Raw genomic sequence first — 20,466 nt, forward strand, 5'->3', positions numbered from 1 at the left:
TGCCATAATGCAACCCGACCTTGCTTCGGACAGTAAAGCACTTCCCCTTGAATTATCACAAAATATCTCTTTGCTTATTTCAGCTTTGCCCTTTTTGTTTCCATTGCTGCTATCCACTAAATCCTTTCTGCCAGACTGCTTACACTGCCAGCCGTACAGCACTTGCTGGTGAGTTCTCCACTGCGAGTGAACGCTCTTCCTTTACGAATGCCCATCTGCTGCTGTCACACTTCCTGGTCTCTACCGGCTACAGCGCCACCACACATCTCGTGCAGTGTGTTACACTGCCTTTCTTAGGCGTAAGGTAAAATGTAAGGTAATAAAAAAACCGTGTAGGGTAAAGTAGGCTAATTTTGACCGTGACGTAGGGTATTTTCCAAAAATTGGTTGGCAACACTGGGATGCACAAGTAAATAAGGGATGTCATGACAAAATTCAGTAGAACAAAGTGCGGTAGAATTTCAGTACCATCACAGAACACTAAAAGTCGAATTGAATTATTAAATTAGGTATTATATTTGAATTCAGAACTCGAATATTTCCATGCACCTACTTGACATGCTTCTAAACTACATATTCCAGCAAACGTATTTCCTATGTCACCTGGCACAAATTACAGGCTACTGCCACTAATCTCTCTTTGAGACCCGCTGCCATGAAAGAGCCTCTTTCTTACGCATGCAGACACTGTATGATGGCACGGCGTGCATCCACACCAGCTTCTTCTTTCGCCACCAGGTCCTTGGCTGCACGCAGCCACAACTGGAGACACTGCAAGCAAGAAATAACCTACTTCAAGCATCTCAAACACAGCTTACAAAAGGACATTGTGCAACAGTGGACGTTAATTTTTTGTAACACAGTGCAAGGCACACAATGCCTGTTAACTGTGTTTTTGCTTTGTTTACTTATTGTAAAATCAAAATTTTCATTTGCCATAAAACATATTTTCTTAATGGAAATTTCGTTTAAATTCTTTCTGATTAAGCCGGTGTCCTTTTTTCATGCTTCTTCAGGAGTGGAGCAGGGTACATGGGTTTGGGAGCAGTCCTGGGAGCAGGCAAAAGCGCCTTTTGTAGCAGGCTTGGAGCAAGCTTGGAGCAGCCAGAAAGGCCTTTTCGAGCAAGTTTGGAGCAGTCGGAGAGAATATTCAGAGCAGATGTAGACCCTTTTCACAGCACTTGCGAAGCAACATTTGTCCAATGCTGCATTTGGCAAACACTAAGCTAAATTGAGCAATAGTCTTATTCAGCTATGTACAGCCACCCATTCTTTTAACCTGAACGCATGATCATCAACCGCCGAGTCGATAAGCGCCGTATAGCGGAGCACAGCGGCGAAATGAACGAGAATAAGTGCGTGCGCTCAATGAGCAGTCCTGTGCACCTGTCTTTCATAGGCTGTTCCGAGAACCGGACACCACCCCCACTTCTTTTAAGCACCGTTACCGTCGTCCCTTTTTTCTCTTCTGAACGCTGCCATCAAGCTATATAAAAAAAAAGCCACGTGTTCGCACGTGAGATGGATCGGATGTGATATACACCTGCTGATTATACTATGTGCGCATCAGCATTTTTTTTCTTTTTCCTGTGGTTCACATAGCACTTTCTTGAGGCAAAAAAGATATCTGGCAGTGCAAAAAAAAAGAACAGGACAAAAAAGCAGGTGGGGTCAAGTCCGTTTCACATAACAGCCTGGCAGACGAAGCTGCACGAACTCTTCACTGTGTACATGCACGTATTCTCGTTCATTTCCCCGCTGTGCTCCGTCATACAACGCTTATCGGCTCAGCGGCCAACACTCGCGCGTTCAGGTTAAAAAATGCCCGGCTATACACACGTTCGTGTTGTCCTTTTCGTTGTTTTATATAGTTTGTCTCCCAATGGCCGCAATCGTGCTAGGTAGTACAATGCCTGGAGAAATATGCTCATATCCTTGAAGTTTTCTTCTAGGTTAAACTCCTCTATAACTGCCAAATAATTCTGGTGTTTTGTTATTGCGGTACTATGCAATACTCAGTGATGCTACCGAGGACTTCTGATTTGGAGCAATTTTTGGAGCAGCAAAATTTCCGTTTTGGAGCACTTTGGAGCAGCAAAATTTTCATCTTGGAGCACTTTGGAGCAGATAATTTTGCATCTGGGAGCACTCTAGAGCAGCGAATTTTACATCCTGGAGTGCACTACAGAAGCATATTGCAATAACATTCAAGCACCGGAATATTACTATGGGGCTCTTATGAAGGCTAGAAATATATTTCGATTCATTGCAAATCTCCTGGAAAAAATCATCTCAGGAGAACTCCATACTTCACTCGCTAATGAAAAAATAAGGGCTCATGCAGTTGAGTGTTCTGAATTAACCTCTTCGGCGATTATTTTCGACACTAGCAAATAAACAGAATACCAGATCGATAAAATTTCACTTTATGAAATAACACTCTAAATACATCTATGTGGTTATCAGCAGACATTGTAGATAAACGCCGTGATGTACAGCAGTGCCTCAATGCCAAAGAGCCACACTGTCCCTAATGCATTCCCCTCAGACGACTCCAAGGCGAAAGCCAGGTTCTTTTTCTTCTCGATCGACGGGTTGATCCTCCCCCTCCCTCTCTGCAAGCTATCTGCACCTCACCTGGTTTTGCGCTAGCTCCATGATCAGTGCACCGATTACGGAAGCAGTGTAAAGCGACGATGTCGTGATGGCGTCATCACGTGACATCACGATATATGACGCCATGATGACGTCACAAGATTTGACGATCTATGACTTGATGATGACGCCATCACATGATTATTTTTTGCATCAATCGATTGAAGCCGCCGACGGTCAATTTTCGTGTTTGATAAAGCATCTGATGCTTTCGCATTAATATTGCGTATTGAACGTTAACAACCTGGCCTTACATACCAAACTGTCCTCCGCCATGTCACCTCCTTGCCATGCGCGAAACAGCTTCGCTTAGGAGTTCACAGAGTGAAATGGCTCCTCAACTTTTTTAAAATGTTTATTGTGATTACAATTATATGGACACTCTCCGCGGATTTTCGCCGTCCCGTTGCCGTAATTTTCTGTATAAAGACCAAATTAATAACATCACCACGCGCATTCTAGCCGCGGGCAAAAGCTCGCGAGCGCTGGCGACGAACGCGGCTGAAGCTAGCCGGCCGTCTGTCTCCGTCGCACGGACAGCGCATGAGATAACATCTTCCCGCATGCGGGCCTGCCGTCGATTGCTCATCAAACAGAGAGGAAACACCCCGCCCGTCTTTCGTAAGGAGCATGAAAGGACGCCAGGGGAGCGAGGGGACCGCATCGTTCGAAGGGCGCAGTCGCTTGCGCGCACGCCATCTCGAGGCATTAGGAGACGGCTCGTAAACTTGCTGTGCTCTCAACGCTTACTTCGTGTTTAGAGAGCTCAGAGCAAGAAAACGCTTTGCTTCCTGGAGCGGCCATATTCCCTTAAACCAGCGTTTTGTTGAGTTACGCGAGATCGGATCCAAGCGATCTAGCTGCTAGCCTTACTTCGCTTAACAGTGTTGGTATCGCATTCATTGCTTCGCCCTTAAGCGAAACTGAGTTTTTTTACCCGTCAGCTATTGACCACCGAAAGCGAGGGGCGGACGTGTAACATGGGGTAGCCGCTTCACTGTGGGCCGTCAGCGACGGGCCCGCTACTGACAGCTGCGTATTTGCGGCTGCTCCGACCAGGATATATGCTTTTAATAATGAGATGACATTTTTAAAAAGCAAGCAAAAAATTTGAATTGGAACCCTAGCAAGTGAGCTCGAAAGGGCAGGGCCTTTTAGGGGGTATTTACCGCAGAGTGATTAAACTCGGACGTGCTGGTATAAGCAATTACGAAAAAGCTCTTCCGAATGAAGATCCATGGATAAAGTATATCTGAGGAAAAGTGTGAACGCGTTTCCACCGTTCGCGTGCTCTTCCATAAACGCGAAGCAAGGAAAATTCGATATTGTTCCATACATATACTGCTAGCGATCCCAGATTTCATTCCGTGATGTCCGGAAACAGAAGTGACAGACATTTTAGCAGCACACATGTAGTTATTACTGAACATTGCTTTCCTTATGTGCCGTGCGACGCTTGAAACGAGCTATCAGCAGCGTTTCTAGAACAGACGACGTCCACCGATGAATCGCCGTTGCACTTTCTCGCTACCGAGAGGCCTAGACGTCACGAGCCTCTGTGGAGAGCGCGTTTTGCTGTCGAGCCGACTTGCAGAACAGAAGCTGCGTCGGCACCGTGCATGGCGTCGTGGCTTATTCGGGACGCACGCGCGAGCGCTATTTATTCAGCGGAATAATTCTTGGTCCATGGTTGCGACTTTGGCAGCCCCAAGATCAAGCTGCACATGTTCTGACGCGCCGGCCGTGCGATTGCCGGTGATAGACGCCCCCAAACCCGAGACTTTGGCGCAGTTTGGCGCAATTTTCGTCGATATTATCAGGATGGCGCAGTAAAAACAATTTGGCGCACTTTGGCGCAGTTGGCGCAGGAGTGGAATCACTGAATACTGGACACAAAAGACCATTCGGCACAATAAAGTCTATTTTTTTTCATACAAAAGACACTTTGGTGTAATGAGCTTAAAAGCACACAAGGAAAGAAAGAAAAGGACAGTGCTTGGTCCCAACACTTGTAAAACTTCCGTCCTTTTCTTTCTTTTTTTTTTCTTCCGTGGCGCATAGCGCCTGTTGAGCCAACCTCCATAGCCAATCACAGCCTTGATGAAACTGAAACTGTAACCGTTTCGATGCAACCGAAACCACGAAGTTTGAGCCATGTTTTCGGGCATGGGGTTGGATGGCTGTCATACATTGCTGCTAAATTCGGGTGCTACGACGCAGTACGGCGCTGACAAACGAGTTTGGCACAACAGGGCTGGTTCAGTGCAGTATGGCACAGGTAAACAAGTTTGGCGCACAATGGCACAAATGGTGCAGCTGTTCCACCCCTGTTCTTGAAACAGTGCTCCCATAGCTGAAATTACTTGGACATGAAACTAGTGTCAAGTACTTTGTGGACAACAAACTTTGTGATCTGTCTTGACCCACCATGCTTGTCTGATCATAACAGCCAGATGTCAAAGAAAGGGTAAAACAAAGCACCATGATGGTTAATTGTATGGATACTGCTGGTTAGTGTAGTCATCTCTTGCTCCCATCTGATCATAGCATTAAGATCAAAAGGAAGTTTAGCGCTCATCTTGCTGCCTGTCTTTTTTCCTTCCTTGCTCATGTCCCTTTTCTCGGTGCTCAAACTGGATCACACTAAAGCGGTACAAGAATACTCCCATCAGTCAGCGTTCATGGAAGTGGTCTCTCTCTCATGTTCTAGCTCAGAGCAACACTGCACAGCTTCGGCAATTTCAGGAGCTGGCACTTTTGCACCAGAACATGGTGGATGTCGCCCTAATCCCCATTTATGCTTATACTGTTTGCAAGGAAAAAAAATTGATCCTCCCGCATCTGTATTTTAGTTTGATGAAAAAATCCATCCCAACATCCCAAAGAAGATTATGGCAAGAAGCTCTTTTTGAAAACACTATTACTATCCTCCCCCTCCCCTCTTCGGCAATTTCAGGAGCTGGCACTTTTGCACTAGAACATGGTGGATGTCGCCCTAATCCCCATTTATGCTTATACTGTTTGCAAGGAAAAAAAGCTGATCCCCCTGTATCTGTTCTTTCGTTTGATGGAAGATCCATCCCAACATCCCAAAGAAGATTATGGCAAGAAGCTCTTGTTGAAAACACTATTACTATCCTCCCCCTCCCCTCTTCGGCAATTTCAGGAGCTGGCACTTTTGCACCAGAACATGGTGGATGTCGCCCTAATCCCCATTTATGCTTATACTGTTTGCAAGGAAAAAAAGCTGATCCCCCTGTATCTGTTCTTTAGTTTGATGGAAAATCCATCCCAACATCCCAAAGAAGATTATGGCAAGAAGCTCTTTTTGAAAACACTATTACTATCCTCCCCCTCCCCTCTTCGGCAATTTCAGGAGCTGGCACTTTTGCACTAGAACATGGTGGATGTCGCCCTAATCCCCATTTATGCTTATACTGTTTGCAAGGAAAAAAACGCTGATCCCCCTGTATCTGTTCTTTCGTTTGATGGAAGATCCATCCCAACATCCCAAAGAAGATTATGGCAAGAAGCTCTTGTTGAAAACACTATTACTATCCTCCCCCTCCCCTCTTCGGCAATTTCAGGAGCTGGCACTTTTGCACTAGAACATGGTGGATGTCGCCCTAATCCCCATTTATGCTTATACTGTTTGCAAGGAAAAAAAATTGATCCCCCCACATCTGTATTTTAGTCTGATGAAAAAATCCGTATCAACATCCCAAAGAAGATTATGGCAAGAAGCTCTTTTTGAAAACACTATTACTATCCTCCCCCTCCCCTCTTCGGCAATTTCAGGAGCTGGCACTTTTGCACCAGAACATGGTGGATGTCACCCTAATCCCCATTTATGCTTATACTGTTTGCAAGGAAAAAAAATTGATCCCCCCGCATCTGTATTTTAGTTTGATGAAAAAATCCATCCCAACATCCCAAAGAAGATTATGGCAAGAAGCTCTTGTTGAAAACACTATTACTATCCTCCCCCTCCCCTCTTCGGCAATTTCAGGAGCTGGCACTTTTGCACTAGAACATGGTGGATGTCGCCCTAATCCCCATTTATGCTTATACTGTTTGCAAGGAAAAAAAAGCTGATCCCCCTGTATCTGTTCTTTCGTTTGATGGAAGATCCATCCCAACATCCCAAAGAAGATTATGGCAAGAAGCTCTTGTTGAAAACACTATTACTATCCTCCCCCTCCCCTCTTCGGCAATTTCAGGAGCTGGCACTTTTGCACCAGAACATGGTGGATGTCGCCCTAATCCCCATTTATGCTTATACTGTTTGCAAGGAAAAAAAGCTGATCCCCCTGTATCTGTTCTTTAGTTTGATGGAAAATCCATCCCAACATCCCAAAGAAGATTATGGCAAGAAGCTCTTTTTGAAAACACTATTACTATCCTCCCCCTCCCCTCTTCGGCAATTTCAGGAGCTGGCACTTTTGCACTAGAACATGGTGGATGTCGCCCTAATCCCCATTTATGCTTATACTGTTTGCAAGGAAAAAAAGCTGATCCCCCTGTATCTGTTCTTTCGTTTGATGGAAGATCCATCCCAACATCCCAAAGAAGATTATGGCAAGAAGCTCTTGTTGAAAACACTATTACTATCCTCCCCCTCCCCTCTTCGGCAATTTCAGGAGCTGGCACTTTTGCACCAGAACATGGTGGATGTCGCCCTAATCCCCATTTATGCTTATACTGTTTGCAAGGAAAAAAAGCTGATCCCCCTGTATCTGTTCTTTAGTTTGATGGAAAATCCATCCCAACATCCCAAAGAAGATTATGGCAAGAAGCTCTTTTTGAAAACACTATTACTATCCTCCCCCTCCCCTCTTCGGCAATTTCAGGAGCTGGCACTTTTGCACTAGAACATGGTGGATGTCGCCCTAATCCCCATTTATGCTTATACTGTTTGCAAGGAAAAAAAGCTGATCCCCCTGTATCTGTTCTTTCGTTTGATGGAAGATCCATCCCAACATCCCAAAGAAGATTATGGCAAGAAGCTCTTGTTGAAAACACTATTACTATCCTCCCCCTCCCCTCTTCGGCAATTTCAGGAGCTGGCACTTTTGCACTAGAACATGGTGGATGTCGCCCTAATCCCCATTTATGCTTATACTGTTTGCAAGGAAAAAAAATTGATCCTCCCGCATCTGTATTTTAGTTTGATGAAAAAATCCATCCCAACATCCCAAAGAAGATTATGGCAAGAAGCTCTTTTTGAAAACACTATTACTATCCTCCCCCTCCCCTCTTCGGCAATTTCAGGAGCTGGCACTTTTGCACCAGAACATGGTGGATGTCACCCTAATCCCCATTTATGCTTATACTGTTTGCAAGGAAAAAAAATTGATCCCCCCGCATCTGTATTTTAGTTTGATGAAAAAATCCATCCCAACATCCCAAAGAAGATTATGGCAAGAAGCTCTTGTTGAAAACACTATTACTATCCTCCCCCTCCCCTCTTCGGCAATTTCAGGAGCTGGCACTTTTGCACTAGAACATGGTGGATGTCGCCCTAATCCCCATTTATGCTTATACTGTTTGCAAGGAAAAAAAGCTGATCCCCCTGTATCTGTTCTTTCGTTTGATGGAAGATCCATCCCAACATCCCAAAGAAGATTATGGCAAGAAGCTCTTGTTGAAAACACTATTACTATCCTCCCCCTCCCCTCTTCGGCAATTTCAGGAGCTGGCACTTTTGCACCAGAACATGGTGGATGTCGCCCTAATCCCCATTTATGCTTATACTGTTTGCAAGGAAAAAAAGCTGATCCCCCTGTATCTGTTCTTTAGTTTGATGGAAAATCCATCCCAACATCCCAAAGAAGATTATGGCAAGAAGCTCTTTTTGAAAACACTATTACTATCCTCCCCCTCCCCTCTTCGGCAATTTCAGGAGCTGGCACTTTTGCACTAGAACATGGTGGATGTCGCCCTAATCCCCATTTATGCTTATACTGTTTGCAAGGAAAAAAAATTGATCCCCCCACATCTGTATTTTAGTCTGATGAAAAAATCCGTATCAACATCCCAAAGAGGATTATGGCAAGAAGCTCTTGTTGAAAACACTGTTACTATCCTCCCCTCCCCTCGCCTCTTCACCCACTCCCCGAAAAGTGGGTGCAAGAAGAGCTTCATTTCACACATCGTCACAATACAGAATGGAAACTATGCCACTCATTATGACTAGATATTTGAAATAAGCACGAAAAACTATGCAAAAAGAAAAGACATTTCACTGCGCTAGGCTATACACAAAACAAACTTTTCCATTCCAGTAGCATCTCCCCTTAACGGTTTTGATGTTCTTTCACTTCCACTGGTTGTTTGCCCCCCTGCACACGTCACAACCATAGAAGCTAAGTTTTTCATTCAAATAAGAGACCACTTAGGGCAAGAAGTTACACTGTATCAGAGCATACTTTCTGCACCAGGGCAGGACATCTTAGCACACTAATTGGAGGTTGCCCTATGAAAAGGACCACAGGTGCTGACCAGGTCCTTGCGTAGACAGCAAACTCGCAAAAATATTTAACCGACCAGAGTGAATATAACTGGTGTGATTGGACCCTGGTTCTACAGATCGGCATTGGCCAGCCTGATCATGTGCGCACCTGAAAATGGGTAGATGGACAGGAGCCCCAGTCTAAGGAAGCTTGGAATGCGTGCAAAATGGAGAACTGCAAGGTCTAGGTCCAGTGATACTGCTTCAGAAGTTCTCATGGCTACAAAACTGTGTTTCAACATTGCAGTAGCACACAAGGCACGGACACCTTTGGGTAGATCAGGGGTGAGACGGCTGAAATAGATTTGGGAGCAGTTTTGGGAGCAGTTTTGGGTGCAGTTTTGGGAGCAGCAAAACTTCAATTTAGCAGCAGGAGAACCTTTTTTGACAGCAGTTAGCGGCATTTATTATGTCATTTTTGGAGCTTGAAAAAACAAATTTGTAGCAACTTGGAGGAACAAGCACATATTTTAATCGGCTTAGAATACACATAACATTCAAACAGCCTTTGGAGAAAGCTTTTTTTAAAAATTATCGCCAGGTATGAACTACACTACCTTTTTACAAACCACGCAATTTATATAACCCGGGTAACAACATATGAAATAGATGAAGAAAGTTTTTACAACTAGGTTCACTTTACATTTGAAAATAAGAAAACAAAAAAACATCACACTTCTCAAATAAAAAAAAAACTGATTGCACAAGAATTGTAGTCACATGGCAGTAGGTCTTTGCTTTAGATAAGCAATACCATTTACAGTGATGCTACCGAGGACTTCTGATTTGGAGCAATTTTCGGAGCAGCAAAATTTCCGTTTTGGAGCACTTTGGAGCAGATAATTTTACATCTGGGAGCACTCTGGAGCAGCAAATTTTACATCCTGGAGTACACTACAGAAGCATATTGCATTAACATTCAAGCACCTTAATAATTATTATGGGGCTCTTATGAAGCCTAGAAATATTTCGATTCATTGCAAATCTCATGGAAAAAATCATCTCAGGAGAACTCCATACTTCACTGGCTAACGAAAAAATAAGGACTCATGCAGTTGAGTGTCCTGGATTAACCTCTTCGTCGACTATTTTCGACACTAGCAAATAAACAGAATACCGGATCAATAAAATTGCACTTTATGAAATAACACTCTAAATACATCTATGTGGTTATCAGCAGACGTGGTAGACTAACGCCGTGATGTACAGCAGTGCCTCAATGGCAAAGAGCCACACTATCCCTAATGCTTTCCCCTAAGAAGACTCCAAGGCGAAAGCCACGTTATTTTTCTTCTCGATCGCCGGGTTGATCCTCTCTGCAAGCTTTCTGCACCTCACCTGGTTTTGCGCTAGCTCCATGATCGGCGCACCGATCACGGAAGCAGTGTAAAGCGACGATGTCCTGCGATGACGTCATCACATGACATCACAATATATGACGCCATGATAACGTCACAAGTTTTGACGATCTATGACGTGATGATAACGCCATCACATGATGATTATTTTTTGCATCAATCGATTGACGCCGCCGACGGTCAATTTTCGTGTTTGATAAAGCATCTAAGGCTTTCCCGTTAATAATGCGTATTGAACGTTAACAGCCTGGCCGTTAACAACCTGGCCTTACATACCAAACTGTCCTCCACCATGTCACCTCTGTGCCATGCGCGAAACAGCTTCGCTTATCGTCCACTTCACAGAGTGAAATGGCTCCTCAATTTTTTTTTCATTTTTATTGTGATAGCGATTATATGGGCACTCTCGGCGGATTTTTGCCGTCGACGTTGCCGTAATTTTTCGTATAAAGTCCAAATTAATAACATCACCATGCGCATTCTAGCCGCGGGTAAAAGCTCGCGAGCGCTGGCGACGAACGCGGCTCAAGCAGAGATTAAACTAGCCGGCCGTCTGTCTCCGTCGCACGGAGAGCATAACATCTTCCCGCGTGCGGGCCTGCCGTGGATTGCTCATCAAACAGAGAGGAAACGCCCCGCCCGTCTTTCGTAAGGAGCATGAAGGGACGCCAGGGGAGCGGAAGGGGAGGGGGGGGAGGCGACCGCATCGTTCGAAGGACGCAGTCGCTTGCGCGCGCGCTATCTCGAGGCATCAGGAGACGGCTCGTAAACTTGCTGTGCTCTCAAAGCTTACTACGCATTTAGAGAACTCAGAGCACGAAAACGCTTCGCTTCCTGGAGCGGCCATATTTCCTTAAACCAGCGTTTTGTTGAGTTACGCGAGATCGGATCCAAGCGATCTAGCTGCTAGCCTTACTTCGCTTAACAGTACAATTTGTTGGTATTGTATTCATTGCTTCGCCCTTAAGCGAAACTGTGAGTTCTTTTTTATCCGTCCGCTAGTGACCCTGGAAAGCGAGGGGCGAACGTGTAACATGGCGTAGCCACTTCACTGTAGGCCGTCAGCGATGGGCCCGCTACTGACAGCTGCCCATTTGCGGCTGCTCCGACCAGGAGATGTGCTTTTATTAATGAGATGACATTTTAAAAAAGAGCTAGCAAAAACTTCGAATTGGAACACTAGCACGCGAGCTCAAAAGGGCAGGGCCTTTTAGGGGGTATTTACTGCAGAGTGATTACAAACTTCGGATGTGTTGTGGAAGAAATTACGAAAGCTCTTCTGGATGAAGATCCATGGATAAAGTATATCTGAGGAAAAGTGTCAACGCGTTCCCACCGTTCGCGTGCTCTTCCATAAACGCGAAGCAAGGAAAATTCGATATTGTTCCATATCCCCGATTTCATACAGCGATGTTCAGAAACAGAAGTGACAGACATTTTAGCGGCACGCATGTAGTCATTACTGAACATTGCTTTCCTTACATGCCGTGCGACGCTTGAAACGGGCTATCAGCAGCGTTTCTGGAACAGACGACGTTCGCCGATGAATCGCCGTCGCATTTTCTCGCTACCGATAGGCCTATAGACATTACGAGCCTCTGTGGAGAGCGCGTTTTGCTGTCGAGCCGACTTGCAGAACAGAAGCTGCGTCGGCACCGTACATGGCATCGTGACTGACTCGGGACGCACGCGCGAGCGCTATTTATTCAGCGGAATAATTCTTGGTCCGTGGTTGTGATTTTGGCAGCTCCAAGATCAAGCTGGACATGTTCTGACGCGCCGGCGGTGCGATTGCCGGTGATAGACACCCCAAAACCCGAGACTTTGGCGCAGTTTGGCGCAATTTTCGTCGATATTATCAGGACGGCGCAGTAAATACAATATGGCGCACTTTGGCGCAGTTGGCGCAGGAGTAGAATCACTGCATTTAGCAGACTACTAATTTGACTTTTTGTTGGCCTGCTTATTTAGCTTTTCAAGCTTCCCCAGAGCTTCCTGTAGGTCAGTGTTCCCCTTCGTGGAGGGGGGGTGGGGGGGAGAGGAGCGCAAAGTCTGCCCCATACCGCCCATACTTTGACTTAATCAGGATTGGGGGCACTGCGATGAACCTTCGCCGTCCCTGAAGGGGAACGAACCCTGCATATGCCTAGAGGCACCCCATCACAATAAAGCGCCTTCAGCTATCTGCTCAGCCGCACGGGTGGCGCAGCGTCAAGTGTATTGCACGCTTTTAATAGGTGATAACAAAAGCGCGCTGCACCACCGTTCACTGCCACGTTGTGCAGAACCGCCTTCAAGAATGGGTCGCGAGCGCCGAGAAACCTCACCGCTCGGACACTAAGTCGTCAAACGCGCGCGCGTACTGCGCTGTAAGCGTAGCGTTGTTGTAAGCGTAATAGTTTCAAAACGCTCCCTGATGTCACCACCATGTGCTATAGGACGGTCGTACGAGAGAGCCAAAATCAGCACTGCCGCAAACGAACAAACAAAAAAAGGCTTTGTCGTGCGCACTTGAGGCACTATTTACAGTGGCACTGCATTTATTTCCTCCTTGGCGGCGGCGGCGCAAACCAGGAGATGCAAATTGGAACTTGGTGGTTAGCGCCTATTACTGTTTAATGCGTAGTTATGCCGCGTTCACGGCAGGTATGTTCTAACAAGGTTAACGCATGCAGCCGGAAATATTCGCTCTACCCACACGAAAAATACTCACCTTCCCTCACTGCGGGAAAACACACGCAGCAGCGTCGACATCAAAACCGTAGCTAGCAGAAGAACAAGCTATGCACAATAAAGAAACTGAGAGTGAACAACACCGCTATGTGCTACGTATGCCACTCGATAGTTTTCACTACGCGACAGTTGACAGTAGCGCCAGAACACTCAGCTTACCGAGAAGCAGCAAGCTAGCGGAGCGGCACACATTTTGGGGGCGGGGGGGGGGGGGGCACACATATTTACAACCACTCATAGTATCACAGCACTATGGAAGCCTTCATTACAAAGGTGCATAGAAGGACACGCGCGTTAACGTGTTCTGCGAACGTATCCCTGGCGCTGCTTCTAAAGTTACGTTTTCCCACGCTGAAACTGACGCGGGCTTGAAAATTCTTGCTTGTGAGGCCGTTTCGGCGCAGTTCGGCGCAATTTTTGCAATTTTTATGCTTTTGGAGCAGCTTGGCGCAGGAAAACGGAATCGTATCAAAAGTGCGCAATATGCGCAGCTGTTTCGCCCCTGGTAGATGCTCTTCTCCAATATTTTCACAGACAACATTTCAAAAAACAGTTAAACCTGCCTATAACGAACCTCCATGCAACGACTTCCTCGATATTACGAAGTTTTTCTAGTCCCTGCCGTTACTCTATGCATATATATTTGCGACCTCTATGTAACAAAGTGACAGCGGGAGACACCCTTGATATAAGAAATTTTCTATGCCGACAACCTAGGATTTATGCCCTGAATTTTGTCATTTTGGCACGAGCAGGAGCCGCATGCATCTTTTGCGATTGCCTCGCCGACAACGGAGCGTGAAACAGCAGTGTCGCGCATGGCGCGCTTGAAGCACCGGCGACTGCGAGGCGAGAGCGAGAGCTCATTTCTGTGTGCGGGTGTGCGCGAGGCAGGCCTGCGCCTTTCGAGCTGTTGTTATTGACCCCCTGAGCCAGCGTGCCCTTCCCCCTATCCCTTCAAACCTCATCCACCACGCTGACTATCTTTAAAAAAGAAAGGCTTTTACGTTGGCGGCGCCACTCTTCTGTTGTTGCAGAAGTCTCTGAACTGCACATTGTTAACGTGACACCTGGTGACGCCACTAAAACGAAAAAAGAAAACCTTGCTCCGTGTTGTTACACTTCGAGTTTGCGCCTCATATGTACGGCTGCGCCGAATACGGAAAGCGCTTTTCAGAATATCTTTTTGTCTATCCGTGTCACTTGCTCTTCATTTTCGGCGCCGTGCATGCGTGCGTGGTTTAAATGCGTGCGCATGGAGCAGCCCTGACGACGTGCAGCATTAAGATTTTTTTTTTGGAGGACTGCGCCATCACTACCAAAGAGATGTCAGATTAGGCGCTGGTGGAAACTGACAGACAACGGTGCTCATGGAAACTGTCAAAAGACAACGACGGACCTTCGGAACATATTTAAATTCACCAACATTTTGTGATATCAGAGCTAGTCACGTGGCTTTTCGTAATGGGACCAAAGACATCTCCTTACCTTGGTATTTGAGCTGAAGTCCTTACTCTGGGCACCAGCTGCCAAGATATCAGCTCCACTGGTCAGCACAGTGGCATCTTTTGAAAAACGCAGCAGCTCCACAAGGCCTACGCAAACAGCAATCTCAGCTAATGCTCAAAGGGTCTCACCACTCTCAATCACACTTAGTGTGTACTCAGTTCACTGTGGCAATGAAAAAGTCATAACTCACAATCAAACAAACATACCCTTGCATCATTAAATTTAAACTCCAACTCACGCAAAAATGATGTGGGGCATCAGTCCACAGTGATGCTTATTACATGTTTGAATACTGTGCCCCTTTCTGAGCGAGTCCACAGGATTCTGTTACAGCTCAAATGCTATACCTGTAGACTCATAAAAATTGCCTGCGACACCTGCTATTGCTAATTGTGGTTTTACTGTAAAATCCTGCAGCAAGCACAAAACCATTCACTGATTAAACGCTGCCCACCTCATATGCTTCCCAAAACTTCCAATTTCAGCTGTTTGACCACAGCGCACTACAATAAAAGCTTGTTAATTCACACCTCATTAATTTGAATTTTTCAATCCTTCGAGCTAAGTGACATGGTTTGGCCAAGCTCCATAAAACTTAATGTGTTAAAAAGTTTATTAATTTGCATGCAAATCAGATCCCCCCCTGCCATGGATAATTTAAACTTCACGCCACTAAGGCAGGCTCTCGCAGCCATTTTCACCACTAAGAGACAGATGGTGCAACGATCAAGATCATTTTCTGATCACTATTGTCAGCAATCAACAGCTCAGCAACAACGCCCTCATGTGCATCAAGCTTTGTGGTCGATGACATGTCACAGCTGCCCTGTCTATTTTTTTAACTGTTTGGTTGCATCGACATCGACAGTCCACTGCAGCAGGGAGGTATGCAGGTTTACACATTTACATTGTTTAAGTTCCACAATGGCCAACTTTCAAGCATTCCTCTCAGTCTGAACGGCCAAGCGAGTGAAAGAAGTGACACGTAGTCACATAATTGCCGAGAACTGAAAAGCAAGATAACTTGCTGCACGCCTGCACCAAGACCGTTCGGAAGGTGTTTTGGAGAAGGAGAAGATTGCAGGTGCTCAAAATGTGCCATCGCGGTATGATGACCCCGAGAAATCACATTTGTTTGCCGGTTGATGGATGCAGCATGTTATTGTAAGATTAATTACTACTGCCCATCGAAAACACACTAACAGCTGTGATACGAATGATGGGTGTACTCTGCCACAGGCTGCATTGCCATTCACATCGCAAAACAAGTGCATGTGTGGAATATTTGCTATGTGCAACTGCTTGCAGCATGCGGAAAAGTGCAAGCTAGCCCGAAAGTACTGGCACCACTGGCATTGAATTATTGTACAGACACCGATGACATTTGCAGTGTCCAGCGCATAAATAAAAATGCAGCTTTTTAATTAACAGGCAAGTCATAAATGATCATAGGCACGTTGCACAGGGGTGAGACGGTTGAAACTTCAAGGAGCACTGACAAAATTTCGAAGGCGAGATAATGAGTGAAATAGATGTATGTGGAGCCGTACACAACGTCGACGAAATATCAAGGGCCAATATAGCCTAGAACATATTTAAAATCAATTTTAAAGTGCATGCCGCGCGACTGAGCGAGATGCGAGCGCTTCGCGACGCCGACATCAACGCGGCGGATGTGTAAACAAACCTACGTCACGAGTTTGTGTTGGCTGGTGGCTGGTTGTGCCTTTGCGCTTGTGCCGTGCTACCTGCCATTTCTTCCTCCATGCCTGCGGCTTTGCGTGTGCTAGTTGTGTTCTCTTCCGCTGTTCGCTCGTCGTGCCCGTTGGCAGATGTTATGGCCCGCTCACGCTAGCGGCAAGCCTGCCGCAACGGCGCGGTGCCGCAGAACGTCGGCCATCACCGCACGCGCGAGAGCTGTCCAACTTGCACGGCAAGCTTCGCCGGCGAGGCATTCGCGCCTCCGAAAAACATGGCAGCACTGCCAAAAGCGGTTGTCGTCCACTTCGAATCTATCAAGTGGCCGCCGTGCGCTCTGTAACGTGTAAGTTCCAAACTGATGCTTCCATTTGCTTTAGATTCATGTCCTTAAGCTTCGACAGCAATGTATTCGTCCCGATTCGGCGCCGTTTTTGAGAGCCATAGTCAAATAATCGATGCTGTAAGCTTAGCGAGTTGAGATGGGCACTTTCGAATGCTCGGAGGACATAGATTACGCGTTTGTTAGTTGTTTCTAATCCTTCATAGCTGGCGCCACTTGACCTGGTTCGGCGCCCATCGCACCTAACCGCACCCACGTTCGCGCGACACCTACGTCACAATTTTGCGTGTTCACGTGGCCAGCTGTGGCTACCCATCCTCCGGAAGTAGCTGCCTAGCTCGGTGCTCTTTGAAACCGAAACTGCGACTGGGCGCTCTAAAAACGTCTCTAAATAAATAACCGTCGCGCACTCGCGCAAACGAGGTTTGAAGCCGTGATAAGTGGATCATAAGCTATCTATTGCAACAAAAAAAAAACAAGGTGCAAAATTTTTGTGTCAGTGCTCCTTTAATTGGGAGAAGCTTTTGGAGGAGCAGAAGAGCCTTGATTTGGAGCAGTTAGCAGCATTTAATATGTCGTCCTAGGAGCTTGAAAAAACAAATTTGTAGCAACTTGGGGGTACAAGTACATATTTTAATTCGCTTTGAATACACATAACACTGAACCAGCCTTCTGAGAAAGCTTTTTTTAGCAGATTATAGCCAGGTATGAATTGCACTACTTTTTAACATACCACGCGACCTATCTAGCTCATGTAACAAACATGAAATAATTGAAAAAAACGTTCTGGGAACTAAGTTCTCCTCAAACATTTGAAAAAAGAGGTACCGAAAAAGTATCACACTTATCAAAAATTTCTAAAAAATTGTGATTGCACAATAATTGCAGTTACGTAGCAGTAGGCCTTTGCTTAAGATCACTGACATGATTTAGCAGACCACTGTTTTGGCTTTTTGTATGTCTGCTTCTCATCTGCTTATTTAGCTTTTCAAGCTTACCAAGAGCTCTCTGTAGGTCAGTATTACTCTTTGTTGAGAGCATCACAATAAGCGCCTTCAGCTATCTGCTCGGCGCGCTGCTGGCATCAGAGTTTCATACAATACTTCCTAGAGGGAACTCTGGCGCTAATGTCTATGGGAGCTGCAACGCATGGCGCTTCAGCCAGCATGGGAATGATGGGTAGTACACGGATTAGTCTAAACTTCATTCTTTCGGCTCCATTTGGCTATGCGTCGCCTGGATCCACTTTGTAGCAAGACGAAGTTCAGCAAAAGTCAGCAGTTCCACTTCACCACTTTATCTTTTTTAGGCTCACCAATTCAAATCTGGTCCCGAAGTTCACAACGATCCATTCTTTTATCCGAAAGAAAACCAAAACACAGCAATAAACAAATCCACAAGTACGTTCGAAGCCCGCAAGTACGAAGACTAGGCAAATCCGTGTACTACCCATCATTCCCATGGTGGCTGAACGATCGCAGCGCCAGAGTCCCCTTTAGTTAATTTTTAGGAAACTATGGCTGGCATAGCGTCATGTGTACTGCACGCTTTTAACAGACAACAAAAGCGTGCTGCACCGCCGTTCGCTGCCACCTTGTGCGGGACCCCCTTCAAGAGTGCCGCGCGGGTGCCAAGAAACCTCGCCGCACTGACTATCTCGTCAAACGCATGCGTATGGTACTGCAAGAGTAGCGCCGTACTGTACGCTTTTACTGGGGGACGACGCAGACACGCTTCGCATCAGTCTACTGCCGCCTTCTCACGCAAAACCACCAGAGCAGGGGTTCTCAAACGTTCTGGCCCTGAGGAACCCCAACGGCTTTTCCAGAGTGCCGCAGAACCCCTAACTTTTTCTTGAGCATGAAGACAATCGCAAGCATGGGGGCGGGAGGATTGATAATGCCTCTCAACATGCGCAACTACAGTATAAGCACTGCCTGTGTTGGCCCGTGCGCTTTTCTTTAATATCGAAGTCCATCGCCGTTGATGTAGCACTCCCGATAATACATAGACTTGCGATTGCCCCCCACGCCGCGAGTCACGTAAAGCGCTCGCCGACCGTACACTGCATGCTTCAAGCACCACACACCGTAAGCAATGTTCATTCTTCAAAGGTATACTGCGCTAAAAGGAACAAGGACACAGAAAAGGGGGGACAACACATGCGCAGACTCACAACTGAAATTTTATTGAGTGAAGGGTGACATATATACACTGAAGATTAAAAAAGAAGGATGAGCTTATTCGGCAAAAACTGGTCACGTGAGCGCGTCAATCATCATGTCAAAACCTAGAATCTAGATACTGCACTTCACAGTCAGCAAGCTGCACCAACGGATCGCTTACACACGCCCTTGTTTTTCTAATCGCATAAGCTTCGTAGAGCTCCCGTGTATTGCGGTCCTTGTGACGGTACAGGACTTTGGTCCTATCCAGAAGGGGGTGGCACGCCTTCTTAGTCTCCTGTTCACATTCCCTGCAGTGCTTAGCTACGCTTAGCTTCTGATGTTTACTCCCACGTAGCTAAGCACTGCAGGGAATGTGAACAGGAGACGAAGAGGGCGTGCCACCCCCTTCTGGATAGGACCAAAGTCCTGTACCGTCACAAGGACCGCAATACACGGGAGCTCTACGAAGCTTATGCGATTAGAAAAACAAGGGCGTGTGTAAGCGATCCGTCGGTGCAGCTTGCTGACTGTGAAGTGCAGTATCTAGATTCTAGGTTTTGACATGATGATTGACGCGTTCACGTGACCAGTTTTTGCCGAATGAGCTCATCCTTCTTTTTTAATCTTCAGTGTATATATGTCACCCTTCACTCAATAAAATTTCAGTTGTGAGTCTGCGCATGTGTTGTCCCCCCTTTTCTGTGTCCTTGTTCCTTTTAGCGCAGTATACCTTTGAAGAATGAACATCAACCAGCTAGCCCAACTTGATGCTCTGTTGTAAGCAATGTGTTCACTCAAACAAAGCGCCGGACGTACAGAGGTCTGTTTTATTTTTTGCAAAACAAAAATGAGGCATGCCAGTCGCATAGCAAAACAGCCGTCGACCGATACACCGGTCATAAAGCTAAGCCTAAATGCTTGTGTAGCCCACAGCCGGCACGAAGCGACGCCTTTTACACGTATCGAAGCGCATATGAAAGTGACCGGAGGAACACACTACGCACAACAAAGAACCTGAGAGTCAACCCCGCTACGCATACCACTCAGTAGTTTTCACTGAGCGCCAGTAGTGCCAGAACACACAGCCTAGCGAGTAGAAGCAGCAAGCTTGGGGCACGGCAGCACATTGCGGGGTCACGCATATTGACAACAGTCAAGAGGAGATTATGGCGGAGGCACGATGCAAGTCTTCATTAGAAAGGTGCATAGAAGAAACACACTTGGGTGCGTCTGTGTGTTCTGCGAACGCATTATTTTCTTGGTATTCCTGGCACTGCTTCAAAAATCATGTCAACTCAGTCTTTTGTTCCCCGCTAAAGCTGACGTGCACACATCAAAATTCTTGCTTTTGATGCTGTTTTGGAGCAGTTCAGCGCAATTTTTCCCATTTTTATGCTTTTGGAGCAGCTTGGCGCAGGAAAACAGAATCGTATCAAAAATGCGCAATATGCGCAGCTGTCTCACCCCTGGTTGCATGACCTGGCACAAAAG

The 20,466-nt window shown here is 46.2% G+C and overlaps 1 protein-coding gene across 1 annotated transcript in view; it reads right to left on the reverse strand.

The window, feature by feature from the left end:
* LOC119386438 (uncharacterized) overlaps positions 1–20,466 on the reverse strand; it is a 466,488-nt gene that overhangs the window by 394,037 nt on the left and 51,985 nt on the right. Inside the window, exons 4-5 of the mRNA XM_049413126.1 lie at positions 14,746–14,852; positions 677–771 (exon numbers count right to left, since the gene is read on the reverse strand). Coding sequence (XP_049269083.1) covers positions 677–771; positions 14,746–14,852 — 202 coding nt within the window. The remainder of the gene's footprint in view (positions 1–676; positions 772–14,745; positions 14,853–20,466) is intronic.

The sequence above is a fragment of the Rhipicephalus sanguineus genome, chromosome 3, assembly GCF_013339695.2.
Source record: "Rhipicephalus sanguineus isolate Rsan-2018 chromosome 3, BIME_Rsan_1.4, whole genome shotgun sequence".
NCBI classification, from domain to species: Eukaryota; Metazoa; Arthropoda; class Arachnida; order Ixodida; family Ixodidae; genus Rhipicephalus; species Rhipicephalus sanguineus.